General features: G+C 38.1%; 1 protein-coding gene across 1 annotated transcript; it reads right to left on the bottom strand.

Moving 5' to 3' along the window:
- Positions 1-684: 684 nt before the first annotated feature.
- Positions 685-9936, bottom strand: fgf2 (fibroblast growth factor 2). Its single transcript, XM_048189230.1, has 3 exons — positions 9406-9936; positions 8145-8248; positions 685-2417 (listed from the first exon to the last, which is right to left on the bottom strand). Exons 1-3 carry the CDS (start codon positions 9710-9712, stop codon positions 2232-2234), a joined length of 597 nt encoding a protein of 198 aa, XP_048045187.1. The 5' UTR covers positions 9713-9936; the 3' UTR covers positions 685-2231.
- Between the last annotated feature and the right edge of the window lie 6745 nt (positions 9937-16681).

Here is a 16681-nt window from a genome sequence, read left to right as displayed (position 1 = left end):
CAATTGCAAATGTATTATAAATTAAAGTGTTAGTTCACCCAAAAATGAAGTTTCTGTCATTAATTCCTCCCCTTCATGTCGTTCCACACCCGTAAAACCTTCATTCATCTTCAGAACACAAATTAAGATATTTTTGATGAAATTAAGATATTTTTGATGAAATCCGAGAGGTATATGACTCGTCCAATATAATCGACACTTTCAAGCTCCAGAAAGGTACTAAAGACGTTGTTAAAACAGTCATGTGACTGCAGTGGTTCAACCTTAATGTTATGAAGAGACGAGAATACTTTTTGTGCTCAAAAACAAAACAAAAATAAGGACTTTATTCAACAATATCTTCTCTTCTGTGTCATTCTCATTCGATGTTTACGTCCAGCGCTTCCACATCAGAACGCTGACTCATTATTGGCCGGCTCCTGCGTCAGCATCACACGCATGCGTCGTGCTGATCACGTGATCAGCCTCGGCCAATACCGAGCCGGCATTCGGACGTAAACACGGAAGCTTCACTGTGCTTGACAGGGAAGAGATTGTTGAATAAATATGTTTGTTTTGTTTTTGCGCACAAAAAGTATTCTCGTCTCTTCATAACGTTAAGGTTGAACCACTGCAGTCACATGACTGTTTTAACGATGTCTTTAGTTCCTTTCTGGACCTTGAAAGTGTTGATTATACCTCTCATATACCTCTTGGATTTCATCAAAGATATCATCATTTGTGTTCTGAAGATGAACGAAGGTCTTACGGGTGTGGAATTAATGACAAAAATGTCATTTTTAGGTGAACTAACCCTTTAATATTTATAACAGAATATAGACTGCTGTTTTCCCGAATATCAGCACGATTGCAAATGTGATAGCCTATTGATTTTATACAACAGTTCAATAAACAAGAAGTTAATGTTTGGTGACTTTCATTGTTAGATTTTCATAACATCCCCAGTAGAACTATTGCGCATCTTGGAACAACTGAATTACTCTGCGTTAAGAAGGAATCGGTTGACTGAATGATTCAATGACTCACTCGTGAATCTAGAGAGAATCATTTGCCGCCACCTACTGGCAGTTTTAGTTTCATTGCGTGTTTTCCATTGTTTCATTTTCTATATTTATATCTCGCGCCTGCGGTCCACCATGCTGCAAGAAAGACTGTTATGACATCGCTGGATACGGATAAATTTGTCAGATCTTTTGCAGCACTCCGTTATTGGAAAGCCAAAATCAAAACGTCAAAATCTGAGCAAGTGTAAAACATTTCCTTTTGATGTTGCCTATTTGTATTCATACTCCAACTGTTTGTTTGAAACGGCCCCAGAATTGCAAAGGCTGCTTCTGATTCATCTGAATCTTTTAGGATTCTCAGAATTGGTCTCAGACGGCCAAAACGTGGCCAAATTCGTACAGTGTGAACCTGGCTTTAGAAATATGTAGGTCGGATTTTTACTCATTAAATCAAAAGAAACATTTTTTTTGAACAATGAAAATGCGGCCTACTTTTAAAGTCTACTTTTAAAACAATTTACCTCAAAAAAAAAAAAAAAGATAAACTATTACTGTTACTCTTACTGTTACTCGGAGAAACAATCAAGACCGTTGTGTAACTGAACTGAATAGAAACTTTTTTCTCAGTCAATACGATATATAAAAAAGAGAATAAAGCTATATGAAAAACATTCACTGTGTTCTTCCCTTCATCAAAGCAAAACTTTTGTCTTTTTTCCTCTAAAATACAGTATAGAAATATCTTTTGCATAAAGAGAAGCAGCATTAAATAATCTCACATTTTGTGGCCGTACTAACATTCCTGCAGGAAGATGCAGTCAAATTCAACATCTCTCTATAGTGCAGATCAGTGAACTCTTCCAACCAACCCTACTGAGGGAACGCAGTGGAATAATGATGTATTTTGGAAAGTTGGATCTGAGATGGAATCGGTGGGATTTTGAATTGACGAGTCTCTTCTGAGGATCTTGCTGATATCTCCAGGGTGACTGAACACGAACAAATAAACCCTGTAATGCTCTCCAAGTACATCTGTTTGGAAACGGTTCCTAGATATAAATGCTAAAGGGAAGCGCTTTCGTGACGCGTTTTCCAGACACCGGTAAAAAATCTGCACAAGCGATCCAGGTGACCTTTAACCTTCTGGATGAGCTCATCAATCTCGTTACGTCAGGTTGGTTAGAAGCACATCTGCGTCAGTGGTGTGTCAGTCTCGTTTCGGGTTGATCAGCACTTGGCTGTCATGGGCAGAAACAGGATGGCCTTCTGGCCCGGGCTGGTTTTAGAACCGCTCTTATACTGGCCCGTTCTCTTCAAAGCCACGTACCAGTCGGGGTATTTCCGGGATCTGTACGTGTTGTAGTTGTTCGACTCCAGGCGTTCCAGGAAATAACATTCATCTGTTGTTCTTCTCTGAGAGAGACAGAAACAACATTAAGACACATTGTACATATGCTTCTGTTTTCTGTTTTTAGAATTAAAAGCTTTTTCTCTACAAAATATATTATCAGCATAAAAATTGGTAGAAGTTTAAAGAGGCTATATGTAAGAATTTTCATGTATTAATCACTTTTTGTACGCATTTAACGCACCCGCCCCAGACCTGCGTAGTTCATCTCACATTTCATACAGTTGATGGTGACGAACATGAAGCTCACTGTGTGATGAAGCCAATAGAATGAGTTTGAATGACTCTAATATCCAAGATATCAGGGCAAAAATGGCCCGTATGAGTTTTTGTCTCATATTTAAATCATGATATAATTAAGCAATATCACACAAGTGCTATTTTTGTCCTGAATAGTGCAAATGTGATATTGATTTTATACAACAGTTCAGTAAATAAGTTAATGTGTTATATTTTAGACACAATATTGTCTGTTTTTGCTTAATTGACCCTTCGGCGGGAGTTTGATTGACAAGCGATCTAACCAATCATAACGCCGAATCCGGCATTTTGTCCGACAAAGCATTCAGGAGTTTGAAGATTAACCTCAGTGGACTTGAACTTGAAAAATGGTGTGTATTGACGTCTTTCTGCGATTGAAACAACATTCCTTCTGATGTTCATTCATGTTTATTTGATGCTATAAATGAACTAGTAGGAAGAGATGATCGGTTCACGAGCAGCTTGAGCTGAGGCGCTACAGCGATCTGTCACGACACATTAAAGTGGTTTTTATTGTTCGAATTTCTTTAAAAATTACATAATTTGAAAGCTGGGAGTTTGTTTAATATCACAAGTAACTGCTCTGTCTTGTCTGTCGACGTGTTGTCAGTGTCCTCTTTGCTCCGCGATGTATTTTACACTGCGTGTGGCGTGACAGCGCCATGGCTTGTCGGACAAAGCAACTAAGGGGGGCGGGTCTTTGCGAAGGGTCAATTTTGCCAACTAAAATATTACCTACAAAGCCAGATCAGAACTGTTTCATTTCAAGATGAATCCGCATTTTGAGCGAATCAATTGGGTGAACCAATGATTCAATGACTCATTCATTAAGAAAGCCATTTACTTCATTCCTGAATGATTCAGCCGTTTGAATGAATCGAATGAATGAATGATTCAATGACTTACTCATTAAGACATTTACCGCCATCTACTGGCAGTTTTAGTGTCTTATTTATAGTATAATTTAATTTAAACATTTATTTAATATATCCATATTATTTTTTTTAAAAAAAAAGGATATTTCACCCATTATAGGGATAGTTAACCCAAAAAATAAAAAGTCTGTCATCATTTACTCACCCTCATGGCTATTTAAAAGTTTATGTGTAATAAATTCCATGTTGAATCAAATAAAATATTTTTTTCTAAAGCTACTTTTTGTAATATCCATTTGATGCTTTTGTCATTGCTTTTGTGATTTTATTGCGACATTTGCAAGTTAAAGTCAGAATTGCATGATATGAAGTCACAATTCTGAGGAAAAAAGACTTTATAACACACAATTGCAAGTTTATTGTGAGTTATAAAGTCAGAATTGTTTGATATAAACTCGCAATTCTGAGAAAAAAGTCATCTTTTTTCCCCTTAGAATTGGACTTTATAGCTCGCAATTGTGAGTTTATTGCGACATTTGCGAGTTATAAAGTCAGAATTGCATGATATGAAGTCGCAATTCTGAGGAAAAAAGACTTTATAACACACAATTGCAAGTTTATTGTGAGTTATAAAGTCAGAATTGTTTGATATAAACTTGCAATTCTGAGGAAAAAAGTCATCTTTTTCCCCCCCCAGAATTGGACTTTATAACTTGCATTTGCGAGTTTATTGTGACATTTGCGAGTTATAAAGTCAGAATTGAGAAACTCGCAGTTCTGAGAAAAAAGTCGTCTTTTTTTCCCCCCAGTTGGACTTTACAACTCAAAATTGTGAGGGGGGAAAAAAAGTCAGAATTGCGAGATGTAAACTTGCAATTGTGAGGGGACAAAAGTCAGAATTAAGATAATAAAGTTGCAAATGTCTTTTAAATTGTTTTGTTCCGTGCCAGAAACAAGCTTCCATTAAAAAAATTGCATTAAAATTGCTTAGTGCAATTTAGGAATAGATACATTTCTGTCATTATTTACTCTCCCTCATGTCATTCCAAACCTTTATGCTTGGGTCACTATGAACTGTCATTGTTAAAAATAGCTGCTTGAAGGTTCCTTTTGTGTTCTGTGGAAAAAAGTAACAGCATACAGGTTTGGAATCACATGAGGGTGAATAAACAATGATTTCTGCTTGAACTGATCCTTCAAGACTAACAAAATTGTCACATTCCACACACCCATTATAGGGATAGTTCACCCAAAAAATAAAAATTATGTCATCATTTACTCACCCTCATGGCTATTTAAAAGTTTATGTGTAATAAATTCCATGTTGAATCAAATAAAATATTTTTTTCTAAAGCTACTTTTTGTAATGTCCATTTGATGCTTTTGTCATTTAACACAATAATGACTTTGGGGGTAATTTCTCAGCCAAATTTGACATGCGATTAATTTGTTTAATTAATCACATATTCATCTAAACGTCGCTCTCAGCAGCGTGGACAGCATCAGGATGTTCGCTGCAAAGATATTTCCATCTTATTACTTCTAAACAAAGAATGAAAAAGAGCTTCGCCGTGAGTATATCAAGGGCATTGAATCACGATATGTTATGTGAACAGCCACCGGTGTCGCTAATAACAAGCATTTCTGAATTTTACATTCAGCCCCTTTAAAGTTTAAAAAGATGAGCTGTGAGAATATCTCAGTGACAGCTGCACTAAACCTGATGCTCTTCAGCATGATTCGATCCTAAAACTGTCTGTCTGTCTCCATATTTCAGACGTTTGGACCCCTCAAACCTCGGCTGTTTTCCGTCTATGGAAGCTTGATTCAGATACAGCAGTAAAACAGCTGGAATATTAGCTTTTATCATTAATCAACATGTGAAACTGCAGTTTATTAGGGGAATATTCTTTCTCTTCCTGAGTAGTTAAATACAGCCTGAAGTCTGGAAAACGTCTCCTGACAGGAATGTGAGATTGTCAGGAAACCCAGAGCTCCGGGCCAATGCGGCTGTTTTTTGTGACCTTTGTAATGTTGGCATGTTCCTTTTTTCAGGTTTTCAAGTCAATGTAATCCGTAATCTGATATATAACAGGATATTCAGTGAGAATAAATGTGGATGGGACTTGATTTGTGTTTCTATATTAAGGTGGTTGATCGATTAGAGGGATTGATGCTTCAGATGAAACTTTTGTTACATTCTGACTTTAGGAACGTTTCATTCTATTTTCTCTCGTGAGTGTTGAACAGAAACAGAGTCAGTGTTCATTCACTGTTGTGCAACACCTCCGTCATCAATGTCAGTATTGTTTCAGGAGCAAACAACTGTGTGTGTGTGTGTGTGTGTGTGTGTGTGTGTGTGTGTGTGTGTGTGTGTGTGTGTGTGGATCCTGAGCTGTGTTTGTGGGAGTCAAACTCTTCTGCGCTGACGTACCGATCTGATCAGATTTCTTTATTCATTTATATATAATAGCCTATTTCTTGATTTTTTTTAGATATTTAAAAAGCTATTTTCTATGATTAAAGAGGCTATATGTATGACTTTTCATGCATTGATCACTTTTTTATTGCCAGTTTATAATGAAACTTAAAAAAACGAGACCTTCCCTGACATCCTGGGTTGTCTATGAAAGCATGTAGGCTGATTTTTACATGAAGGACTCTGAACATTTTTGCCGGTGTTGTGCCGAATTTCTCTTCCGTTAAATGGAGCGATTCTAAAGATCTCATTACTCATGTCAATCACAGTGCTGATCGCCTACATAATGCTACAACAGATACTAACCCCCTAAACCTACCCCACACCCTAACCTTAAACTGGTTTGGAGAAGAACGCATCCATTACATATTTGATTTAATCTTGGTTCAATGACACACAAAACGAATGCTTATACAATGTTCAGAATAACAAAATAACAAAAGAATGGCAAAAATTACAGCCATTCTGTACTGTAATGTCAATGTGTCGTGCAAAGAAAAGGGATTTATTCAAACTATAGTCTCATAGAGCCAGATCTATATAGTCTATAGTCTCAAATATCCTTTATAATCAAACTATCATAACAGTGTAATTTTAAGACCTCATCTGTCGACAGGATCTCAGATCTGGTCAAACACATCCACATCACTATGATCAGATGCTTTCTGAACTGCTGTTTTCTCACCGCTGTTACTTTTGTATTGTTATTGAGAGTAAAGCGTGCAGCACATATTTACATATGTGAGCAGTAAGTTACTGGCTGCAGTTCACTTAACGGCCACCGGTGTCACTAACGACAAGGGTTTCTGAATTCTACAGATAACCCCTTTAAAATGTTTTATGTTTTTTTGAAGCACTGAAAGTTATAGTTGGAAGCTTGTTTCCAGTGTGGTGAGAAATCGAGTCCCTCCAGGAATCGTGTCTCCTTTAGGACCCCGAGTGATCCCATTGGTTCGACTTTTAATGGGTAGTATTTTTAACGCCTGATTATGTAGTTTTTAAAAATGCGTTATAATCACCATGCATTTATTTTAAACGACTGTTTATAACTGAAACTAAATGGTTGTGAAATCAAGCATTTCTCATTCTTACTGTTTCTTAGTTAGCTTATGTACTAGCATAGCATATATCTACCTGATTAGCCTGCTAGCTTAGCTTGTTTTATATTAGGTATGTTTTTTGCTTCCAATACCTGTGTCCAGTTTGTTTTATTATGCAATACATAGGCATTCATTTTATATTTCAAGCATGTTGTTTGTGCACTTAAATTAATAAACATCATACAGTAGTGAAATAGATGAATTAGTCAAGACATCACAATAACAACTTTTAATCAGGCATTATCGCTGAGGTCCTAAAGGAGACCCGATTCCTGGGGGAGGGACTCGATTTCTCATGACACCGCCATGGAATAAAAAAAAGGACTTTTTATATCACAATTCTGACTTTCTTTGTCACAAATCGTACTCTTTTTTTCTCAAAATTGTGATATAAAGTCGCTATTCTGAGAAAAAAGTCTGTCTTTTTTCTTCAGAATCGGACTTTATAACTCGCGATTGTGAGTTTATACCTCACAATTCTGAAAAAAGTCAGAATTGCAAGTTTATATCCCATAATTCTGACGTTATAACTCACAATTATGAGTTTATATCACGCAACTTTGAGAAAAAAGTCAGAATTACGAGATGTAAACAATTTTTTTAAAAAAGTCAGAATTGTGAGAAATAAACTTGTATTTGTGAGGAAAAAAGTCGCAATTAGTCGCATTTTTTTATTCCGTGGCAGAAACAAGCTTCCATAGAAAACAGAATTATGTCAGTTTTTCATTTTTCAGGCATGACACGACTACTGGCTCCTTTCAGGTCCTGTTTCTTTTAATGTTGTTAATCACCTTTTAGCTTTTTTTGCAGTTCACTTAAACAGTCCTGCCGTGTATAACAAATTGATTCATCAAATATTAATATGTTATATATTATAAAATATTAGGTAATGTTTATCTTTTCATTAGGTAAAGACGAAGAGCCTCACTCTGAGGTTCTGTTCCAGCTTTATCTGTAAATGTGAACACTGGAGGAAATATCTGACATGAGCTTTCAGAAGATCATAGAGCGTCTCACCGATCCGAACAGTCGTCCGTCAGCGTTCATGGCGAGGTATCGGTTAGCGCAGATACCTTTGATCACCACCTCACCGACGGCCGTCGCCTGGAGCTGCAGCCGGACTGAGAGAGACACACATACACAGACTATTAGATAAATGTGTTTAATTTCCTCACAGCTGAGTGGAGTTTTGGCAGGAAAGGATGATTTGTGTTTGGTTAGGGTGATAAAGACGTGTCCACATGAGATCATAATGAGACTGAGGCTTGATATCTGAGCATGTTTCTGGCCCAAAGAACCCTCTTCTTATCAAGATCAGGTTTCAGATCAGTGTTTTGGCTTCTGGCTTCTTTTAAAGAGCCAGAAGATGACTGTCGGATGATCAGTGTCGTGTTGTTGTGATGAGGCGATCTGTTTGGATGTTTGTACTGGGATCGGAGGTACATCCGGCATCGCTCTATTAAACCAGACGTTCAGATCATGTCGTTGTGTTTAGACGAAAACTGAAGACGACACAAGACAGGAACGTGATTGATGAGTCTGTGTGTGTGTGTTTTATGTCCTCAGAAATGAGTTAAATCTGACGCAACCTCCATTTGAATAAATCAAGTAATGTCGTCATTTGTAAAAACAGCATGTAAATGAAGTAAACAGTGTACTTTATGTGAAACACATTTACAATGGAAGTCTATGGAAGTTTTCCATAGGGGTTAATAACAAATCAATGTTCAACAGTGACAAATCTGTTTCATTACCCTCAGAAATGACTTAAACTATGTAAAAAGTGTCTCACACACACAGAGGTTCAGATCAGAATAAATGAACCGTGGGGTGGGCGGGGTTTGTGAACTGTCATTCAATCTGGTTGCCCTTAACAACGTTATTTTTAACCCTGACCATGAATCTAAAGCATTCATTGTTTCAGTTTCTATTTGAATTGTATTTCTGATGATTTTCAGGACTAAACTGAACTTGGAACATGGAAATAATTTCCACTTCAAGGTGAAACCTTTGGTCTCAATAACGCACCAGTCTTTCTAAAAGCTTTAAAATGGTGAAGAAAACATGCTTTTACACACATTAAAAGTCTGTGAACTCTTGAACTTCACAACTACCGAGACCCTTTCTGAAAATATCCAAGAACTTCTCATTTTGAATCTGGAAACCTGACATCATCAGGCCTGATTTTCATCTCAAAGAGTCTTTGTACAGGCGGTCTGCTCTAGATCATCTCCTCTCTCCTGTTTTTCCATGGAAAGAACAGAACAAATGCACTCACTGTGCGGGTCGCTCTTCTCGCGGATCCCGTCCACCCTGCCGTCCGAGTTGATCCGTAGGAAGTAGCCTCCGTTTTTGCAGTACAGGCGTTTGGGCTCCTTGAAGTTCCCCGAAGGAAAGCCTCCGCTGGCGCCGTCGTCCGGTGAGGCCGGGAGCGTGGTGATTCCTCCCGTGGCCATCTCTCGCTCTTTCGTTTTCTCCGTCTCTGCCCCCCTCGGCAGCTCCGGAGCCCCTCCGCGGCCTCTCCGCGCCTCCTCCCCCTCCTCCCCCGACTCCTTCCGGCGCTCCGCGGAGCCACGGAGTCTCATTAAAGCTCGGATAAACTCTTCAAGCTGCTTGGAAACTCACATCTGACGAGAGCGGAGACGCCACGGGCAACTCAAGCTGCTGAAGGAGAGCGTTTATCTGTGAAGAGGAGGTTTGAGATGAAGGTGATGTTGGAGCTTTCCTGTTGCTGTCCTCCTCTGGGCTGTTTACTGTGCGACAGCTGGATGAGGTCTGTGTTCCCTCTCTTTCTCTCTCTCTCTCTCTCTCTCTCTCCCCACTGGGCCCCTGACCGCATTATTCCCTCACCCGCTGCGTCTGCTCAACCTACTGCAATAACACACACACACACACACACACAGCAAACTACTGTCCCAAAACATCAGTCACAAAATACACAACAAAATGTTTTGGCGGCCAGTGAACTGAGAATGATTTAAGAGCAGTTATGTAACATGTTCAGATGCAGGTACAGAGAGTGTTTTAGTCATTTTACTAATATATTCAGTTACGGCCAAAAGTCTTAATTGTTTAAAGGAATAATTGACGACAGGTCTTTGAATTATAAGAAAATAAAGCACACCCGAGGTGTTAATTATTAGGGCCTGAGCACTGATGGTGTGAGGACTCTATTGTAATTGCTCGGTCAATTATTTTTCTTCTCCAAAATGAATCACATTTTTGAGGGCCTAAACTTGCTCGAAAACTCATGAAACTTTGCACACGTGTCAGAAGTGGTGAAAATTTACGTCTGATGTGGGTTTCAGAATTAGGTGTGGAAAAATGGCTCGATAGTGCCACCTACAAAATTTCAATTAAGCGCCCTTCGCGCTACGTTTCTCATACAGGTATGAAATTTGGTAGATACAGCCCAATACCTACAAAAAAGTCCCTGGTTGCAAAATCTGAAACCCAACAGGAAGTGAGATATTTTGAATTTTCTCTGCAAAATTTTGCAGTTTTTGCCATTTCCAGACGTTGTACTTTAACAAACTCCTCCTAGAGCTTTAAATAGATCAGTCTAACCTAAAGGCCTTTGTGGCGCTAAATTGCAAAGATCTTGAGTTTTCGCTGAAAGGCGTGTCTGTGGTGGCCTGACAAAATTCGATGTTTCGCCATGAAACAAGACCAAACTTCGCCAAACTTCACGTTTTATGAGAGTCCTGGCCTGAAGACATCTACATGCCAATATTCAGTTAAAGGTGCCCTCGAATGAAAAATTTAATTTATCTTGGCATAGTTAAATAACAAGAGTTCAGTACATGGAAATGACATACAGTGAGTCTCAAACTCCATTGTTTCCTCCTTCTTATATAAATCTCATTTGTTTAAAAGACCTCCGAAGAACAGGCGAATCTCAACATAACACCGACTGTTACGTAACGTCGGGATCATTAATATGTACGCCCCCAATATTTGCATATGCCAGCCCATGTTCCCAACATTATGAAAGGCATTAGACAAGGGCAGCCAGTATTAACGTCTGGATCTGTGCACAGCTGAATCATCAGACTAGGTAAGCAAACAAGAACAATAGCAAAAAATGGCAGATGGAGCAATAATAACTGACATGATCCATGATAACATGATATTTTTAGTGATATTTGTAAATTGTCTTTCTAAATGTTTCGTTAGCATGTTGCTAATGTACTGTTAAATGTGGTTAAAGTTACCATCGTTTCTTACTGTATTCACGGAGACAAGAGCCGTCGCTATTTTCATTTTTAAACACTTGCAGTCTGTATAATTCATAAACACAACTTCATTCTTTATAAATCTCTCCAACAGTGTAGCATTAGCTGTTAGCCACGGAGCACAGCCTCAAATTCATTCAGAATCAATGTAAACAATATAACAGTATACAATACTCACATAATCCGACGCATGCATGCAGTATGCATGACGAACACTTTGTAAAGATCCATTTGAGGGTTATATTAGCTGTGTGAACTTTGTTTATGCACTGTTCAAGGCAAGCGCGAGCTCCGTGGGCGTGGAGCAGGAGAATTAAAGGACCAGTAGCCCTGAATCGGCTCATTTCTAATGATGCCCCAAAATAGGCAGTTAAAAAAATTTATTAAAAAAAATCTATGGGGTATTTTGAGCTGAAACTTCACAGACACATTCAGACCTTAGACTTATATGACATCTTTTTAAAAAAAGTTCGATGGCACCTTTTGGTCACTAGAGGGCACTCCAACCCGGACTGTTCCTCACCACACTTTTGGACTTCATTTCCCATAACCCACTTCCCGGACTCATTATCCCATTCATTGCACCCAGCTGTTTTGTGTTGTTCATTAGTGTCTGTCTATTTATACCTGGTTTGTTTCTGCTTTTGTTATGGTGGTTTCATGTATGGTTACTGGTTTTTCCGTTTTGGTTTTCTTGGTTTTGTTTGGACTGTTCTCTGGATTTTGACCCTTGCCTGTTTTGGATTACCCCATTAAAAAGCTGCATTTGGATCTTACCTTCTTGTCTCTGTGCCTGCCGTGACAGCATCATAGCGCCACCTGTGGGTAACAGGAAATAGCATGCTTTACACTGTAATTCAATCCCTGAAACACATTTAAATATGCCATGATGTACCAAACATGCTAGAAACACGTTAAATCATGCAACACTTGGCTGAGTGCTAATGTGTGATTAACACGCCAAAATTTAGTAATAGTCATAGCGCCACCAGCTGGTAGCAGGAAATGTGGCAAATACAAATGACTGACATTGTCCTCCTATATTTATATACTTAAATGCATATTACCCACCATGCTCTGTTTTCCTAAAGCCGCTTATACTACAGTTACCACACCTCAAGACATTGTTCAGATGTTTTATTTCAAGACATTCGTCAAGTTTTTGTCCTTAAAACGCTCTTATGTGTAGGACTAATTTCTTATGTGACTAATTTCTTATGTGAGTGTATGTGATTTCCTGGTTCTGTGCGTCTCTCGACAGTGTTCAGCAGCAGCATCTCTACTAATAGCAAAACTGTAAGTTTATCTGCTTCAAGAACAGCGGCGTTATTACCTCACTAGTGAGAAATGTCATGTAGCTTTTAAGTTGCTGAACTATTTTACTGATAAAATCATCAGAGCAGCGCTGACGACACGTTTCTGTGCGAGTGTGTGTCCGTACTGTGTGTGTGTGTGTGTGCGTTTGAGTGAGAGAGAGAGAGTATCTGCTTTCCGTACATAATAAAACATAATTTTGTGGCAAAAACATGGATATAATTTGTCGGGTTTTTTTTGCTATTGTTTACTATATTTATTTGCTTGGTCAGTGTCGTTGTGGGTTTTGGTTATAAGGACCTTCACATTTGGCGAAGTGATATGGACATGTAATGCGGTCAAAACATGCCTGGAACTACTTTAGCCGTGAGTTTACATTCATCAACCAATCAGATTCAAGCATTCAACATCCCCATAGTATAATGAATTAAATTAAACTTATTGATGCAGATAATATCATTTGTAATGAAGAAAAGAAGCCTGTACTTTTGTGTATCCATTGCACAGAACAAATTGTGTTGATGACCTGAGAATGATTTAGCAGAAATCAGCTCCTTTTCGAGCTGATGTGATATAAATTATTTGTTGACATGATCGGAGAGACATGTACCATGTCTTTGGACGTATGTAAATTTGTTTTATTGATGTATTTTTGTTTTTTTGTTTGATTGCTCGAAATGAATAAATAAAGAAAGAAAGAAAGAAAGAAATGATTAAGCATTTTCTCATGGGAATCGAACCCATGATTTTGGTGTTTCTACTACTCTACTGTTTGAGCTACAGGAATTTAAAATTAAATTAAACAACTTTGTACAACTCTTGGAGGCCACTTACAAACCTCCACAGGACAAAACATGTGGCTGCAATTCTCACAACAAGCACTTCCTGTAGGAAAGATCTCTCTGATATCTCAGTTATCTCTCCTAGAAGACCACAATGAGATGAAATGGAGGATAATAACATGAAATGCTTCTCAGAAGAAAAGCCCTTCTGTTTTTAGGAGTTACTGGTTTCTCATCACTTTAGTGAAGAACATCTGGGTTCAAAGCAGTGCTTGAGTGATTCCCATCAGTTCAGTCCAGCTGACCGGAACACTGACCACATCACAGCGGCCCTCGTCCATGAGCGAATGGAGATTTGTGCACTTGGCTCAATTCACTTTTATGACATTCATGCTAATTAAAGAAGAACCGGATGACAAACCACAGTGACGTCGTAGAGGCTTCATTCCACCCTCAATGCAAAACCAGCTTTAGTTTTAGCACAGACGCAGCACGTGTTTCTCTCAACAGACCGGTCATTACAAACCCTACAGCCCACACACACACACACACACACACACACACACACACACACACATGCTGGAGATCTCTACATGAGTTCTGTTGATCTTTGACAGACAGGTTCTGTCAGACTGATCTCTGCTGCACCTGTAGAGCATCTCTCTCTCCTCAGCTGCTGTTGCCGTGGAGATGATTACATCACCATAGAATCAAACAATGAGACTTTCAGAATCCTCTTTGACAATCAAAACTAAACTGTTTCCTTCACGCAATCATTATAACACTCACAGACCATGTGATTATATAGTTTTATAGATTCTAGAGGCTGTTACATGAAACACATTTGAACTGAATCAACTGGTACAGTAAACACATGAACAACACAATTTATTAAAACAATGTAAACATTTTGATTCTGAAAAACATACATGTAATTCTATTATTACCCTTTTATAATTTCAAATTTACGGATAGAACCATTTCTTATGGCTTTTCAATTTTTTACATTAAGAACTTTCCTCTAAATAATACCAGTATCAAGTTAAGTATCCAGTAACCTACAGTTGTGGCCAGAATTATTAGACCCCTTCCTAAATATGATCAGAGATGACTCTAAAAATAAATCTGCATGGTTTATCCTTTTGATCTTTAATTCATAAAATTTGCAAAAATCTAACCTTTCATTGAAGGAAAAGAATTGAAAGTGGGGGGAAAATAACATTAAGAAATAAATGTTTTTCTCCAAAACACGTTGCCCACAATTATTAGCACCCCTAGAATTTTTTATGAGTAAAATATCTCTGAAGTATATTCCCATTCATATTTAAATTTTTTTAGCTCACCGGGGTGATCATGAACATGAAATTGTCCAGCCATGACTTCCTGTTCCACAGGAGTATAAACATGAGGAAACACAAAGGCCAAATTCCCTTAATCATTCATCACAATGAGAAAAAACAAAGAATATAGTTCTGATGTGCAGCAAATGATTGTCGAGCTTCACAAAATAGAAAGTGGCTCTAAGAAAATAGCTGAAGTATTGAAAATCCCCATTTCCACCATCAGGGCAATAATTAAGAAGTTCCAATCAACTAAAGATGTTACAAATCTGCCTGGAAGAGGACGTGTGTCTAAATCATCCTAATGCACAGTGAGGAGGAATGTTTAAGGGGCCAAAGACTCTCCAAGGATCACAGCTGGAGAATTGCAGACATTAGTTGAGTCTTGAATCTCAGAAAGCCTAAAAAGAATTATCAAAAGCACCTACATCCCCACAAGATGTTCGGGAAGGTTTCAAGAAAAATCCTCTGCTCTCATCCAGAAACAATCTCCAACATATTCAGTTGTCAGACATGACTGGATCTTCAAACGGGACGAGCTTCTAAGGTCAGATGAAACTAAAAAAATAGCTTTTTGGCAGCAAACCCACCAGATGGGTTTGGTGCACACATAGATAAAAAAGTACCCCATGCCCACGGTTAAATATACTGCTGGATCTTTAATGTTGTGGGCCTATTTTTCTGCTGGAGTTCCTGGACAACTTGTTCAGATATATCATATCATGGATTCTATCAAATACCAACAGATAAAAAATCAAAATCTGACCGCTTCTGCTAGAAATCTTATAATGGGCTGTGGTTGGATCATCCGTCGGGACAATGATCCAAAACAAACATCAAATCCAACACAAAAATGTGTCACTGAGCACAAAATGAAGCTTCTGCCATGGCCATCCCAGTCCCCTGACCTGAACCCTAAAGAGAATGAGTGGAGTGAACTGAAGAGAAGAAGCACCAGCATGGATCTGGAATCTGAAGGATCTGGAGAGATTCTGCATGAAGGAATGATCTCTGATCTCTTGTCGGGTGTACTCCAAACTCATCAGGCGTAGAAGAAGACTCAGAGCTGTTCTCTTGGCAAAGGTTGCAAAAAGTATTGAATAAAAGGGTGCTAATAATTGTGGGCAACGTGTTTTGGAGAAAAACATTTATTTCATAATGTTATTTCCCCCCCACTTTCTATTCTTTTCCTTCAATGAAAGGTTAGATTTTTGCAAATTTTATGAATTAAAGATCAAAAGGATAAACAATGCAGATTTATTTTTAGAGTCATCTTTGATCATATTTATGAAGGGGTTTAATAATTCTGGCCACAACTGTACACATCTCTCTCTCTCTCTCTCTCGTGCATCAGACACAACACAACAGACACACAGCGACATCTACTGGAAATTCCATGAACTTTTAATCTGAAGTGATCGATTTGACACATTTCTCCAAACTCGGATCTTAACAGTGATCTGAACACTTTCTTATTGTCCTAAACAGAACAAAAGTTTTCATTCATTTCACACAAATTGTAAATCATGTGAACCACTTTCTCAAAACACTCAAATTCTCAGATGTCTTCATAATAGTTCATACATCCAACCAAACGTTTAATATATCAGGAAAAAAAACAATCACAGCTATTTTTATTGGCTTTACACAAATCACAAACATTTATGTACCATTTGTCCAAACATAACAAAATTCTGGAATTTGTCAATTATTATCAAATCCATGGTGTATTTTAATTTAGCCCCAAACTGATATCTGCTTGATTAATAATACGCACATCACAGGAAATGCAGTTTTCACAAATGTTTACGCATTTATCCCAATTGCTTTATGTAATATAAAAGGGAAAGAATACATAGAGCAAGAAAATATGCAAGAGAAGA

The sequence above is a fragment of the Megalobrama amblycephala genome, linkage group LG1 (genome assembly GCF_018812025.1).
Source record: "Megalobrama amblycephala isolate DHTTF-2021 linkage group LG1, ASM1881202v1, whole genome shotgun sequence".
In the NCBI taxonomy this organism is placed as follows: domain Eukaryota; kingdom Metazoa; phylum Chordata; class Actinopteri; order Cypriniformes; family Xenocyprididae; genus Megalobrama; species Megalobrama amblycephala.
Note: the sequence above shows the minus strand (reverse complement) of the source record. Positions and strands in the feature narration are given on the sequence as shown.